Source organism: Oncorhynchus gorbuscha, linkage group LG01, assembly GCF_021184085.1.
Source record: "Oncorhynchus gorbuscha isolate QuinsamMale2020 ecotype Even-year linkage group LG01, OgorEven_v1.0, whole genome shotgun sequence".
In the NCBI taxonomy this organism is placed as follows: Eukaryota; Metazoa; Chordata; class Actinopteri; order Salmoniformes; family Salmonidae; genus Oncorhynchus; species Oncorhynchus gorbuscha.
Genome location: NC_060173.1, coordinates 93,242,798 through 93,259,049, shown reverse-complemented (window position 1 = coordinate 93,259,049; position 16,252 = coordinate 93,242,798). Strand labels below are relative to the sequence as shown.

Genomic DNA, 16,252 nt, shown 5'->3' with positions numbered 1-16,252 from the left:
AGTGCAGGGCAGCACCTTGCCCTTGGCCAGGTACTTGACAGTCTGTGCGACCTTGGTGAGGCTCGTTCTATAATCCGGAATGCCTTACCAGTAGGGTTGGCGATATTACGATAGTATCGTCTATTGACGATGATTGACAGCCATTGTCGATGGTGACGACATAGCGATGTGATAGATGGTGGTTTAGCCTATTTGATCTTTACTGGCGCAGCGCAGTAAAAAACAGAGTCAGCAGTGCACAGCAGGGCAGCACTCGAGTAATTGTCCTATTCCCGATAGCTTATTTCAATATGTTATATACAGAACGCAAGAGAGGAATGTAAGTCGAGAGCGGATGCATGGGCCTCATATCCTAAACCTATTCCTAACTATATTGTGTCTAGTGGTTATAAAAAGACAAGCTATATTCCATTCTCTCTCCATTTGATAGGCTTTGTATGACTTTGGGCTATCCACGTTCATCGTTTTATGCATGGTTTTCTCCTGATAAAACGATGAATAAAGAATCCCTCTCAAACATTGTTTGAATAGCCTAAAAACACAAGGTAGCCAGGGAACTAATAATAAGCTAGAACAAATAACATTAATAGCCTATAGAAACATTGAATGACAACTTTAATAAAGTTTTGGCTTATTAAGAAACAAATAATCCGTGCGGGGTGGAAAAACCTTGACCCCCCATGCGAGGTTTAAAACTAAATGACCAATAACCTATCCTCCTACTAGGCCTATCATAAAAGCTTTAAGACAAGTTAAAATGATCAACAATACCAATCAATTAATCAAATGTATTTATAAAGCCCTTTTTACATCAGCAGATGTCACAAAGTGTTATACAGAAACCCAGCCTAAAACCCCAAACCGCAAGCAATGAAGCACAGGAAAACTCTCTAGAAAAGCAGGAACCTAGGAAGAAACCTAGAGAGGAACCAGGCTCTGAGGGGTGACCAGTCCTCTTCTGGCTGTGCCAGGTAGAAATGATAAGAGTACATGCATTAAGGCCAGATTGTTCTTCAAGATGTTCAAATGTTCATAGATGACCAGCAGGGTTGTAGAGGGTGCAACAGGTCAGTAACTCAGGAGTAAATGTCAGTTGGCTTTTCATAGCCGAGCATTCAGAGGTCGAGACAGCAAGTGCGATAGAAAGAGAGAGGGTCGAAAACAGCAGGTCCGGGACAAGGTAACACGTCTGGTGAACAGGTCAGGGTTCCATTGCAGGCAGAACAGTTGAAACTGGAGCAGCAGCACAACCAGGTGGACAGGGGACAGCAAGGAGTCATCAGGCCAGGTAGTCCTGAGGCATGGTCCTAGGGCTCAGGTCCTCTGGGAGAGGGGGTAGAGAGGAAGAGAGAGAGAATTAGAGGGAACATTCTTAAATTCGCACATGACAACAGATAACACAGGAGAAATACACCAGATATAACAGACTGACCTATTTTGCCAAAGCACAGCCCCAACAACACTAGAGGGATATCAACAGACCATCAACTTACTACCCTGAGACAAGGCTGAGAATAGCCCACGAAAGATCCCCTCTACCACACAAGATCCCCTCCACCAAGGGGGCACAAAACCAGACAGGAAGATCACGTCTGACTCAACCCACTCAAGTGACGCACCCCTCCTATTTGATTTATTTCACCCTTATTCAACCAGGTAGGCCAGGTGAGAACAAGTTCTCATTTAAAACTGCGACCTGGCCAAGATAAAGCAAAACAAATCAAATCAAATTTATTTATATAGCCCTTCGTACATCAGCTGATATCTCAAAGTGCTGTACAGAAACCCAGCCTAAAACCCCAAACAGCAAACAATGCAGGTGTAAAAGCACGGTGGCTAGGAAAAACTCCCTAAAGGCCAAAACCTAGGAAGAAACCTAGAGAGGAACCGGGCTATGTGGGGTGGCCAGTCCTCTTCTGGCTGTGCCGGGTAAAGATTATAACAGAACATGACCAAGATGTTCAAATGTTCATAAATGACCAGCATGGTCAAATAATAATAAGGCAGAACAGTTGAAACTGGAGCAGCAGCACAGTCAGGTGGACTGGGGACAGCAAGGAGCCATCATGTCAGGTAGTCCTGGGGCACGGTCCTAGGGCTCAGGTCCTCCGAGAGAGAGAAAGAAAGAGAGAATTAGAGAGAGCATATGTGGGGTGGCCAGTCCTCTTCTGGCTGTGCCGGGTGGAGATTATAACAGAACGTGGCCAAGATGTTCAAATGTTCATAAATGACCAGCATGGTTGAATAATGGTTAAAATGGTTAAAAACAGTGTGACAAAAACAACAACACAGAGTTACACATAAACAAACATACAGTCAATGACACAGAAAAATCAATGTACAGTGTGTGCAAATGTAGAAAGAGTAGGGAGTTATGGCAATAAATAGGCCATAGAGGCAACATATTTACAATTTAGCATTAACACTGGAGTGGTAGATGTGCAGATGATGTAAGTGATGTAAGTGAAGATACTGGGTTGCAAAAGAGCAAGAGGATAAATAACAATATGGGGATGAGGGTAGTTGGGTGTGGTATTTACAGATTGGCTTTGTACAGGTACAGTGATCGGTAAGATGCTCTGACAGCTGATGCTTAAAGTTACAGAGGGAGATATAAGTGATTTTTGCAATTCATTCCAGTCAATGGCAGCAGAGAACTGGGGCTTTACCTAGCAAAGACTTATAGATGACCTGGGGCCTGTGGATTTGGCGACGAATATGTAGTGAGGGCCAACCAACGAGAGCATACAGGTAGCAGTGGTGGGTGGTATATGGGGTTTTGATGACAAAACGGGTGGCAGTGTGATAGACTACATCCAGTTTGCTGAGTAGAGTGTTGGAGGCTATTTTGTAAATGATATCGCCGTAGTCAAGGATAGGTAGGATAGTCAGTTTTACAAGGGTATGTTTGGCAGCATGAGTGAAGGAGGCTTTGTTGAGAAATAGGAAGCCAATTCTAGATTTAATTTTGGATTGGAGATGCTTAATGTGACTCTAGGAGAGTTTACAGTCTAACCAGACACCTAGGTATTTGAAGTTGTCCACATATTCTAAGTCAGAACCATCCAGAGTAGTAATGCTAGTCGAGCGGGCGGGTGCCAGCAACAATTGGTTGAAGAGCATGCATGTAGTTTTACTAGCATTTAAAAGCAGTTGGAGGCCATGGCAGGAGGGTTGTATGGCATTGAAGCTCGTTTGGAGGTTTGTTAACACAGTGTCCAAAAAAAGGCCTGATGTATACAGAATCGTGTTGCCTGCGTAGAGCTGGATCAGAGAATCACCAGCAGTAAGAGCGACATCATTAATATAAACAGAGAAAAAGAGTCGGCCCGAGAATTGAACCCTGTGGCACCCCCATAGAGACTGCGAGGTCCGGACAACAGCCCCACTGATTTGACACACTGAACTCTGCCTGAGAAGTAGTTGGCGAACCAGGCTAGGCAATCATTTGAGAAACCAAGGCTATTGAGTCTGCCGATAAGAACGCGGTGATTGACACAGTCGAAAGCCTTGGCCATGTCGATGAAGACCAGGGCCCAGAGTAACGCAGAGGTCCTTCACAGTTTTATTTGAGACGACTGTACCATCAAGATTGTCAGATCCAACAGCAGATCACTTTGTTTCTTGGAACCTAGAACTAGCATCTCTGTTTTGTCCGAGTTTAAAAGTAAAACATTTGCCACCATCCACTTCCTTATGTCTGAAACACAGGCTTCTAGTACAGGCAATTTTAAGGCTTCACCATGTTTAATCACAATGTACAGCTGTGTGTCGTCCACATAGCGGTGAAAGTTCTGTTTCCGAATGACGTCACCAAGAGGTAGAACATATAGTGAAAACAATAGCGGTCCTAAAACTGAACTGTCCACAAAGACTAAATATATCTTTCCGACAGATAAGATCTAAACCAGGCAAGAACTTGTCCATGTAGACCAATTAGGGTTTCCAATCTCTCGTTACTGGCTTCCGGGTTTAGCGAGCAGTGTGTCAAGAAGCAGTGTGGCATTGGCAGGATCATGTTTTGGAGGATCCATGGCTCCTTCGCCTCTCCCGAGTCCGTACGGGAGTTGCAGTGATGGGACAAGACTGTAACTACCAATAGGATATCACAAATGTGGGGAGAAAAATAGGTAAAATGACTAGAATTGCATGAAATGTTAAGCATTTTTCCACCCTTACTCGTCTCTCCATTGTGGTCTGTGAACCAACAACCTTCTGGCCCACAGCGCTATCAAAATTCCTGCGTTGCCATGTAATGCTTACAGGATGAAGAGTTTCTAAAACTTCACAAGGCTCTGGTCTGTCCAAGAAGTGAGGAAAAATGGTAGGCATGTTATTTATCCACTTAATTATCGTTTAATATATAGGGGAAGGTCACTTAAGAGTTCAGGGAGGATTAGGTTAAATATATTTTGCTGAAGGGAGGGGCCATACGTTTTCATTTCAGGGAGGTCCAATTTTTTCCATGTAACAATTATAAATAACTTTCACTTTAAAGGAGTAGTTCTCTATTTTACAACTTGATGTTAGATGGTCCCTCCCCCTGAGAAACTGTAATCCATGGTTCAGTTATCCTTAAAACAGCCACTACAAACTAAAGCTAACATTAGCCACCACCTGCTAACAATCAATGGAAGTGATAATGTTCAAATCACTGAAAATCTATTCAAACAAACTCTGTATTTGGTTTGATGTTACTTAAGGTGATTTGGAGACTTAAAAAAAACTAGCTTGTGTTGTGGCTAAAGTTAGCTGAAGTTTGTAGTGACTGTTTAAAGAAAACTGAACAATGGATTATGGTTTCTCCTGGCCCATAGACTACTTTCAGGGTGAGGAACCATCTAACATCGTTTTAAAATCGTGAACTACACCTTTAACACGTGCAGATGGGCACTGGTACTGATGATTGTCAGTGTGCTTGTAAAACATTTTTGGGATACTACTTATACTTTTGACATTATAACCATATGAGAAATCCCAATGCATTTCAGGGGCCATATACTTTAATGGGGAAAACTCTGGTCATCACTAGTCTGTTGGAAGATGGAAATGCCATCTAAACTATAAAACATGCAGACTGGTCTGGAATGGTGTGCTTGTATACAGCTTACATTTTTTTTGTATAAAAAGCTACATAAGTATTTGGATTCACCACTTGTGTTGAACTGTTAAGGTACAAACTCCAAACCAACTTTGACATGTATAAAACTAACAACTTGCATTGCTTGTCAAAAGATTGGATTCCATTATTGAACTATAACTTTCAAATTAGCATAGAAGCTCCAGACTGTATTCACCATTGACTGTTCTGAAGCATTTCAGCTACAAAGACCACCAATGTACCACCAATGTTCACATGTGCAGACTGACTCATCTTAATGGCTTCACAGGTTTTTTACCATTCCTACTTCAAACTAGAAAGCGTGTTGTATCCCCATTCATTTCAATTGGAGAATGCAAGCTTCAACATTCTAAACCTAAATCACTGCCACAAATGATTCAGAATGTTCAAACTAAAACATATGGTTTATGATAGTACTCTCTAGCCTACCACCTTAAAGTAGGTCACTATAACAAACAGCCTACAAAAACTCTATTCCTACCATTTCACAACCATAAACACTTCAACACTAAGCAAGCACACCACATTTACTTCAGTAAATGTCATTTTCTGAAAATAATTTCTAAATTTAAACTATTTTTATTTCAGAGATATTGAAAGCACTTTGGGGTTTTATGTTGACAAGAATGATCAAAACTGGATGTGGAACTTGTTTGCATATTCTGTAGAACAGGACATTGAGATAGAAAAAAACTTTATACAGAAGAGGAAAAACTTTATACAGAAGAGGAAAAAACAACTCCATATTTTATATAATAAGTTTATGTACACTTTTACATTTCAATACAATTCAGTCAGGCATTCCAAAAGAACCAGGGTAGTGGTCTAAACAGAGGAAGGGCAGTGAGTCCACCTCAAATGCCATGGTTACAACAAGTGGCTCTGTTCCTTTTTTGGTTTGTTATTGCTTCCATTCAGTGTGTTTTGAAATGGAGATAGTGGCTGTGACATAGAAAAATATAACTAGAGAGAAGATTGCTAAACTTCAGGGGCCCAAACTTCCTAAGGCCTCCAATTTTCTGGATATCGCCTGTGGGCAGTCAGGACTGAGACAAAAGGGTGGCATAGAATAAAATTACAATCTAGAACAATAAAGAAATCAAAATCCAAAGTTTTCAAACTTGCCCCCTTTTTCTTCAAGGTGATCATAACCATAAAAATTCAGCTCCACTGCCATCATATAAAAACTTTTCAGTCATTGTTTTAAAATTTCCCCCACTTTTTTTGGGCAAACATATATACACACTTGATGAGGACGAAGTGAATCGTTTTTTGTCATCGGCCCTCCAGTTAACAGGTTCAGCAACCTGAAGGTGGTGGGATCTAGCCTCTCGTGGTCATGGAGATGTGTGTGTGTGTGTGTGTGTGCTTCCACTGTGTTATTGGTGTGTGTGACGGGCACAGTTGTTCCTGTAAGACACCTCTCAGCTTGGCCACACAGACACACTGGAGTCGACACACGACACAAACAAGAAAACCAAGGCACTCTGGGAGGGGAGAGAGGGTATGGGCATGGGGAGAGATGGAGGGGCATAGCGTTCTCAGAACAGATTGGCCTCTCCTCCTGTGTTCATCCCAACCCTCCCACTGGCAAACGTAAACAATGATTGGATGATGGGACAGAGGGGTACAGCGGGCAAGTTCATCCCTCTCTGACCCCCCCACCACCAAATCGTAATCCCCGAAGCAGCTGTACGTTTGTGCTGGGGGCCTTTGAGGAAAAAGGAGGGATTAGGGGGAGGAGCGGGTGTGAACCTGCCCAAACCACACCCTAGTCCAGTCCACACCACAGCTCCCGTGAGTGTCTCAACCTCACCTATTTTTTTCCACACAGTCTAACAGTGCAGCTCATCAGCTCAGTCTGTCTGTCTTCTCAATGGTTTGGCTTGGTCAGATGTGGTCAAGGTAGGTAGGTAGATCTGTGAGCGGGTTGGATATAGAGGGGCTAGGAGGGAGGGGAGCTAATAGTTATTTGACACAAAGTAGCCCCCCTACATTGGACACAAACTCCTCCAGACTCTTGAGGAAGGCCACCTTCTGCTTGCGGTCCATGCTGGGCGGCGTGCTGCTGGCCGTCAGCTTGTTGAAGGCGTCGGCCAGTCTCTGGTAGATGACGGCGTCTCGCTGGGTGGCGAGCAGAGACTCCACCAGCTCCTGGTACTCCGCCTGGAGAGAGAATAGGAAATTACATCATCATATGAAGCCGACAGGAGGTACAACGTCCAGATCACCAGAGCCAATAAAAAGAATGAGATAGATGTGTGCAGGAAGTTTAAAAACAAAGGATACTCACTTGATGCAGGCACACTAGTGTATAGAGAGCTTCTCCCGCTGCCACTGTGATCTCTGTGTTGTGTTTCTGCAGTACCAGCATGTCAAACACCAACTGGAGAGGGAGAGATTTTCCATTACAAAACATTTCCTCTTTTTGAGTATAATGGAATGAAGTAGACCTTGTAGTTAGGAGGAAATCCCAGGAGGGGGTGTCTCACCTTGAGGAAGTGGCGTGTGGCGATGAAGAGGGGCGTGTCTTTCTCCTGGGTCTTTGCACACTGCTCAGCCAGGGGAGACAGAGCCTCCAGACACAGCTGGCTGACCTCTGAACTCATGGATGTCATGCCCAGCTCTAGGGAGTACATGAGACTCTTAAACAGCTCCTCTGGTAACTGGGGGATCTTCTCAGGGAAGATCTCACAGATGAACGTGATAAGCTTGTAATACTGGTTACACAGAGACGGGAACTGAAAACACAGACAAACCAGTTTAACAACAGTTTGTAGTACAGTAACAATGTACATCAGTGATTACTTCGAGGAAGGAAGAAGCATTGTTTAACAATTGAGACTGGGCCCTGGGTCTTACCTTGAGTAGGTCCTGAGACATGAGAGGCAGAATAATGTTGACTCCAAACAGAACTACGTCTGCAGCTGACACCGACCGACCTGCCGCTCCCGAACCCTGCTCCTGCCCCCGGAAAACCTCATCTGTTCCACCATCAACACACACACAAACCAGAGGATTCTGTAAGTTGACTATAGCTCACCATAGTACCCGCCAAGCTCATGGCCTGAAATCCACCCTATACAACTGGGTCCTGGACTTCCGGATGGGTCGCCCCCCAGGTGGTGAATGTAGGAAACAACACCTCCACTTTACTTATCCTCAACACGGGCCCGACAAGGGTGCGTGCTCAGCCCCCTTCTGTACCCCCTGTTCACTCTGGACTGCGTGGCCACACACGCCTCCAACTCAAATCATCAAGTTTGCAGACGACACAACAGTAGTACGCCTGATTACCAACAATGACGAGACAGCCTACAGGGAGGCAGAGTAGTGCCAGGAAAACAACCTCTCCCTCAATGTCAAAACAAAAGGAGCTGATCGTGGACTTCAAGAAAAAGCAGCGTGAGCACATCCCTATAAACATCGACAGGACCGCAGTGGAGAAGGTGGAAAGCTTCAAGTTCCTCGGTGTATACGTCACTGACAATCTGAAATGGTCCACCCACACAGACAATGTGGTGAAGAAGGCGCAACAGTGCCTACGGCTTAGCCACTAAGACCCTCAGAAACTTTTGCAGATGCACAACAGAGAGCACCCTGTTGGGCTGTATCACCACCTGGTATTTGCAACTGTGCCGCCCACAACCGCAGGGCTCTCCAGAGGGTGGTGCGGTCTGCCCACCGCATCACCGGAGGCACACTGCCTGCCCTCCAGGACACCTACAGGAAGGCCAAAAAGATCATCAAGGACAACAACCACCTGAGACACGGCTTTTTTACTCCGCTAACATCCAGAAGGCGAGGTCAGTACAGGTGCATCAAAGCTGGGACTGAGAGACTGAAAAACAGCTATCTATCAAGGCCATCAGACTGTTAAATAGCCACCACTAGCCGGCTACCACCCGGTTGGTTACTCAGTTCTGCACCTTGGAGGCTGCTGCTCTATGTACTTATAATCACTGGCCACTTTAACAATGGAACACTAGTCACTTTAATGTTTACATACTGCTTTACTCATCTCATGGATATATTGTATTTAGTCAATGCCACCTCAACATTGTTTGTCCTAATTTATATATTTCTTAATTCCATTATTTTACTTTTAGATTTGTGTGTATTGTTAGATATTACTGCACTGCCTAAGAGCTAGAAACACAGGCATTTCGCTACACCCGCAATAACATCTGCTAAATATGTGTATGTGATCAATAAAATTTGATAAGTATTGAGAACTAACTAGGAACTGAAAGTATCATACATAAATGCAGACTAATGTCATTGGGGATGGTGGAGATCTACAAACACCCACCGTCCACACCTGTGTCTGAGAAGTCAATGAACTCCTTAGAGAGCAGGTTGGTAAGCAGCTCCATGATGAGCAGCAGGTCCTGGTACTGGTCCTCCTCAGCAGCCACATCAGCCCTCTTCCTGCCCAGGTTGTTCTTAGAGTAGACCTGCAGCAGCGTCAGGCACACCTCATACAGCTTCATAGACTTAGACTGGGGGTCAGAGAGGGAGAAGAGGTGGCTGTTAACTCTTTCCAGTGGAAGCACCATATCCGATTACATTACACATAATACAAGTGTAGGGATTTGTAATTCTAAGTGTGTAGTTATTATTAAAGCGATTAAGTGTTTTTGCTATCCTCACCTCGCCAAGGTAGCAGATCTGTTTGTGGGCGACCTCCACGAACACCTCAATGATGAGGTTGATCGTCTCGGGCGTGTTGCGGTACACCTCCATCAGGCCGATGCAACTGGACAGGAAGTCCATGAGGAAGCTGAAGAGAGACGCCACGTTGTCGATCTGCGTTGCCTCGGCGATGCCACATAGAGCCTCCAGGGTGGCAACGATCTCCCGCTTCACACTCTCCTCCTGACAGATCTGAGGAAAGTTCTCCTGGTTGATCAGGTTGAGGAAGCGCTGCTGGAGGGGGTGCAGCACCTGGAGGAAGAGAAAAGAAGGGAGGAAGGAAGGGAGAGAGGTGATCAATCAACATTTGTCACAAAGTGCTTTACAGTAACCTGGCCCAAAGATCAGCTGCAGGCTATTTTCATTCCCACTTCTTCTTGAATGGGCCACTGTACTGTACACACTAGTCACAGCAGCTGGAATGCAAGACAGCTGCCGCCTCATTCATAGATCTCTACTAATGGCTTTGGAGTCGTCTTGCATTACTATAGAATGGCCTTCAAGATCATTATGAGGATCATTATCAAACATAGACTCTAGGGAGGTCTAATGGTTTTGGCTTCACCGTATGTTTACTGAAGTCTATAGGGAGAGTGGTTAAATAGAATCACCATAGTAGGGAAGACATTTAATCACACAACTTGTTACCAACTAAAGTCTATGGGAAAGAGAGCCTATATAGAGGAAATCTGAAGGGACATGAAACTTGAGAGCTTTAAGTCATAGCTCCATTTCTCTGGGATCTTGGAAAGGCGTGTGTGCGCAAGTTAGTTCCATTCAGGGATTCAGAGTGTAGGGGTGTGACGTTTAAACAAATTTGGGATCGGTAACACTTAGAAGAAATAAATGATGATTTGCCACAGATAGTCGTTAACAGTTGTAAAAATGGAAGAGAGTGAGACAGGGAAGCAGCAGCTGCAAAGATCTGTATGGCAGTACTTTGAGAAGTTAAATGAGAAGGTGATGAAATGCAAACTCTGCAAGGTAGAATTGAGCTACAGCAACAGTACAGGTGCAATGCTGAAAGAGGCACCGTGAGAGCCAAACTATTTCTGTCAGAAGTGCGATTATGGGCGGATCATCAACATCAATTATGGAGGGATCCTCAACTCGATTCAGCCAAGGGCCAATTTTTTCTTGAGCGGATGGTCAGGGGGCCAGAACATACAGTTGAAGTCGGAAGTTCACATACACTTAGGTTGGAGTCATTAAAACTTGTTTTTCAATTTTCAACCACTCCACAAATTTCTTGTTAACAAACTATAGTTTTTGCAAGTCAGTTAGGACATCTGTGCATGACAAGTCATTTATCCAACAATTGTTTACAGACAGATTATTTTACTTATAATTCACTCTATCACAATTCCAATGGGTCAGAAGTCAAAATTCCAGAAAATTATGTCATGGCTTTAGAAGCTTCTGATAGGCTAATTGACATCCCTTGAGTCAATTGGAGGTGTACCTGTGGATGTATTTCAAGGCCTACCTTCAAACTCAGTGCCTGACATCATGGGAAAATCAAAAGAAATCAGTCAAGGAAAGTATGGTTTATCCTTGGGAGCATTTTCCAAACACCTGGAGGGACCACGTTCATCTGTACAAACAATAGTATGCAAGTATAAACACCATGGGACCATGCAGCCTTCATACCCCTCAGGAAGGAGACACATTCTGTCTCCTAGAGATTAACTTTCTTTGGTGCGAAAAGTGCAAATCAATCCCAGAACAACAGCAAAGGACCTTGTGAAGATGCTGGAGGAAACAGGTACAAAAGTATCTATATCCACAGTAAAGTCCTATATCGACATAACCTGAAGGCCGCTCATCAAGGAAGAAGCCACTGCTCCAAAACCGCCATAAACAAGCCACACTACGGTTTGCAACTGCACATGGGGACAAAGATCGTACTTTTTGGAGAAATGTCCTCTGGTCTGATGAAACAAAAATAGAACCGTTTGGTCATAATGACCATCGTTATGTTTGGAGGAGAAAGGGGGTGGCTTGCAAGCCGAAGAACACCATCCCAACCGTGAAGCACAGGGATGGCAGCATCATGTTGTGGGGGTGCTTTACTGCAGGAGGGTCTGGTGCACTTCACAAAATAGATAGCATCATGAGGTAGGAAAATGATGTGGATATATTGAAGCAACATCTTAAGACCTCAGTCAGGAAGTTAAAGCTTGGTCGCAAATGGGTCTTCTAAATAGACAATGACACCAAGCATACTTCCAAAATTGTGGCAAAATTGCTTAAGGACAACAAAGTCAAGATATTGGAGTGGCCATCACAAAGCCCTGATCTCAATCCTATAGAAGATTTGTGTGCAGAACTGAAAAGGCGTGTGCGAGCAAGGTGGCCGACAAACCTGACTGAGTTACACCAGCTCTGTCAGGAGGAATGGGCCAAAATTCACCCAACTTATTGTATGAACCTTCTGGAAGGCTACCTGAAACGTTAAAGGCAATGCTTCCAAATACTAATTGAGTGTATGTAAACTACTGACCTACTGGGAATGTGATGAAAGAAATAAAAGTTGAAATAAATCACTACTATTATTCTGACATTTCACATTCTTAAAATAAAAGTGGTGATCCTAACTGACCTTAGACAGGACATTTTTACTAGGATTAAATGTCAGGAATTGTGAAAAACTGAGTTTAAATGTATTTGGCTAAGGTGTATGTAAATTTCTGACTAACTGTAATTACAAATTGACCACAAGAAGCCCAAACAGAGATGAATTTCAAACCTTGCTTACATTTGTATACAATCACATATCTCTTATGTGTGGGAATACTTTGGAACATAATTCCAAAATGTAAAAAAATTACTTGGAGCTGATTTGCTGGTGTTTTTAGTCTATGTAAAAAAAGAACACATTTGCGGGCTAAGAAAACATGGGGGGCTAAATTAAACCATCCGTGGGCCAAATTCATCCCGTGGGCCACCAGTTGGGGAACCTTGCCCTAATGGCATATCTAGAACCAGAATACAAGATGCCATGTGGAAAAACTGACGGCCCTGATGAAGAAATATTACAATTATTGCTCTGCAAGTACAAAGCGTGAGCTCTCAAACACGATACATGACGTTTACAACAGATTGTTGGACGTCTATGAACACACTGTCATACATTACTGCAACAATTGATGAGATGTGGGACATGAAGTACGTACTGACAAGATGGAAGCACACAACAGTACCTAAAACATCATTAGATATTACCATCGTTGCTGACTGGGTGGGTGACAGCAGTAAGGTGAGCACTGTTTGGTAGGGTTTCCAAGAGTTACCATGGACACAAAATCCAAATTGGCAGATTGTAAAAATTCATGAAAACAATTTCCCTACCTCGGTCCAGTATTGCTGCTTGGTGTCTGAGTCCATGTGTGCGAAGCCCCCCAGAACCAGGGCCTTCATCAGGGTCCTTTGTACTGAGCTGGACAGCAGGTCCAGGGGAGGGCTGCGGCTGGCAAACTGCTTTGCTAAGTTCCACCAGTTCTCACACTGCACCACTATGTTGGCCCTGAGAGAGGAGGGACGGAGAAAGGTTTGTTGGCATGTGATAATCATTTCTCATCTACTATCACTCCACCACAAGGGGTAGTTGTTTCAAGCACCAACGTTTAGGCTCATTTGCTAACTAGATGTGTGTGTGTGCATTGTTCAAATTGGGATACATAAGTCAGTGTCGGACCTCTCCCTTTTCTCCACCAGACAGACCAGTAGCTCCACCGTGTCGTTAGCCAGTTCAGGTTCAGAGCTCCACACAGACAGGTTGTTGATCACTTTCTCCAGCAGGTATCCCACAATCCACTGGGCCCCCTCCGTGTCGGCCCCGAACGCAGTGCTCAGGGGTATACTGATCTGAAGGAGGAATGAAAAGAGTGAGAAAGATGGGTGTGAAATGGTTTGAGGCATAGATGAAAATCACTGCAACACTTGAACAGATCACATCATAAATAGCCATGGCAGCTGATGTCAGTCAACTGGCTGTACAGTCCAGTCCAGTGGTATACTGCACTGCTCCTCACCATGCCAGGACCCACAGCAAACCCGATTTTACAAGACACACTTCCAGAGAGTACACTGGTGTTAAGGTGAAATTACACTGGTGGTGTAAACATAACATAACTCTACAAGGAGGCCTTTACAGGGATACTTTAAGAACACTTAAGAGCTCTCAGAGCTTAGCTACTGTAGACAGTGATGGAGGACAATCCCTGGCATTTTCACCTCAAGTGTCCAGTGGCCGCCTCCTCATCAGTTAATGTCACAAAGACTATTTATGAAGTCATCTGTCAAATCCATGTCAAATCCATGCCAAGTCCATTACCATGCCAGTGTTATTGTTATATTTAAACTTTGTTTAACTAGGCAAGTCAGTAAAGAACAAATTCTTATTTACAATGACAGCCTAGGAACAATGGGTTAACTGCCTTGTTCAGGATCAGAATGACAGGCCCTATAACATGGTGCGGCAGGTAGGCTAGTGGTTAGAGCGTTGGGCCAGTAACCGGAAGGTTGCTCGACCTTGTCAGCTTTGGGATTCGATCGAGCAACCTTTCGGTTACTGGCCCAACGCTCTAACCACTAGGCTACCTGCCGCACCATGTTACAGGGCCTTCACACTCAGAGGGTTGGAGTGAGAAGTGTTATTATGGATGACCACATTAAGATAAAATCAGACACTGGTGTCTGGGGTGTGAACGTTTCAACAAAATTGTGATCTTTAACGTTAAGAGAAAAAAAAACAAGAACTGAATATACATTTACCGTCCAAAAGTTTGGGGACACTTAGAAATGTCCTTGTTGTTTTAAGAAAAGCTATTTTTTTGTCCATTAAAATAACATCAAATTGATCAGAAACACAGTGTAGATGTTAATGTTGTTAATGTTGTAAATGACTATTGTAGCTGGAAACGGCAGATTTTTATGGAATATCTACATTGGCGTACAGAGGTCATTTATCAGTGTCATTTATCATTTATCTGTGTTCCAATGCCACGCTGTGTTAGCTAATCAAAGTTTATAATTTGAAAAGGCTAATTGATCATTAGAAAACCCTTTTGCAATTATGTTAGCACAGTTGAAAACTGTTGTACTGATTAAAGAAGCAATAAAACTGGCCTTCTTTAGACTAGTTGAGTATCTGGAGCATCATCATTTGTGGGTTCGATAACAGGCTCAAAATGGCCAGAAACAAAGAACTTTCTTCCAAAACTCGTCAGACTATTCTTGTTCTGAGAAATGAAGGCTATTCCAAGAAACTGAAGATCTCGTACAACGCTGTGTACTACTCCCTTCACAGAACAGTGCAAACTGGCTCTAACCAGAATATAAAGTGTGGGAGGCCCCGGTGCACAACTGAGCAAGAGGACAAGTACATTAGAGTGTCTAGTTTGAGAAACAGACGCTCCACAAGTCCTCAACTGGCAGCTTCATTAAATAGTACCCTCAAAACACCAGTCTCAACGTCAACAGTGAGGGGGCGACTCCGAGATGCTGGCCTTCTAGGCAGAGTTGCAAAGAAAAAGCCATCTCTCAGACTGGCCAATAAAAATAAACAATTAAGATGGGCAAAAGAACACAGACAATAGACAGAGCAAGATTGGTCTGTCCATAACACTTTTTTACAATCTAAGTTTGAGGTGTTCTGATCACAAAGAAAAACATTCGTGAGACGCAGAGAAAATTAAAAGATACAGGAGGACTGCTTGATGCCATCTGTCAAGAATGGTGGAGGCAATATGATGGTCTGGGGGTGATTTGGTGGTGGTAAAGTGCGAGATTTGTACAGGGTTAAAGGGATCTTGAAGAAGGAAGGCTATCACTCCATTTTGCAACACCATACCCTGTGGACAGCGCTTAATCGGAGCCAATTTCCTCCTACAACAGGACAATGACACAAAGCACAGCTCCAAACTATGCAATAACTATTTAAGGAAGAAGCAGTCAGCTGGTATTCTGTCTATAAGGGAGTGGCCAGCACAATCTCCGGATCTCAACCATATTGAGCAGTTGTAGGAGCAACTTGACCGTATGGTACGTAAGAATTGCCCATTAAGCCAATCCAACTTGTGGGAGGTGCTTCGGGACGCATGGGGTGAAATCTCTTCAGATTACCTCAACAAATTGTCAAATAGAATTCCAAAGGTCTGCAAGGCTGAAATTGCTGCAAATGGAAGATTATTTGACGAAAGCAAAGTTAGTCTCGACTATTTCCTAATAATTTTGCACCTCATTTCATGTATGTTTTCATGAAAAACAAAGACATTTCTTAGTGACCCCAAACTTTTTAAATGGTAGAGTATATATTTGTTTATTACAAAATTTAAAATCACAAAACTACCACTAACAAGTACCGATCATCATCATAAAGTGAAAATAAAAATGTTACAAATACCTAATGAAACAATCATGTAACGTTAGGAG

The 16,252-nt window shown here is 43.5% G+C and overlaps 1 protein-coding gene across 3 annotated transcripts in view; it reads right to left on the bottom strand.

The window, feature by feature from the left end:
• Positions 1 to 5,866: 5,866 nt before the first annotated feature.
• LOC124046178 (exportin-4) overlaps positions 5,867 to 16,252 on the bottom strand; it is a 53,033-nt gene continuing 42,647 nt past the window's right edge. Inside the window, exons 15-22 of one of the 3 annotated variants that reach the window (XM_046366287.1) lie at positions 13,515 to 13,684; positions 13,169 to 13,343; positions 9,776 to 10,069; positions 9,435 to 9,624; positions 7,985 to 8,106; positions 7,615 to 7,863; positions 7,416 to 7,508; positions 5,867 to 7,288 (exon numbers count right to left, since the gene is read on the bottom strand). In XM_046366287.1, the coding sequence (XP_046222243.1) occupies positions 7,091 to 7,288; positions 7,416 to 7,508; positions 7,615 to 7,863; positions 7,985 to 8,106; positions 9,435 to 9,624; positions 9,776 to 10,069; positions 13,169 to 13,343; positions 13,515 to 13,684 (1,491 nt within the window). In that variant the 3' untranslated portion in view covers positions 5,867 to 7,090. Of the gene's footprint in view, positions 7,289 to 7,415; positions 7,509 to 7,614; positions 7,864 to 7,984; positions 8,119 to 9,434; positions 9,625 to 9,775; positions 10,070 to 13,168; positions 13,344 to 13,514; positions 13,685 to 16,252 lie in introns of all 3 variants that reach the window. The other 2 variants (XM_046366278.1, XM_046366295.1) reach the window with 2 other exon arrangements.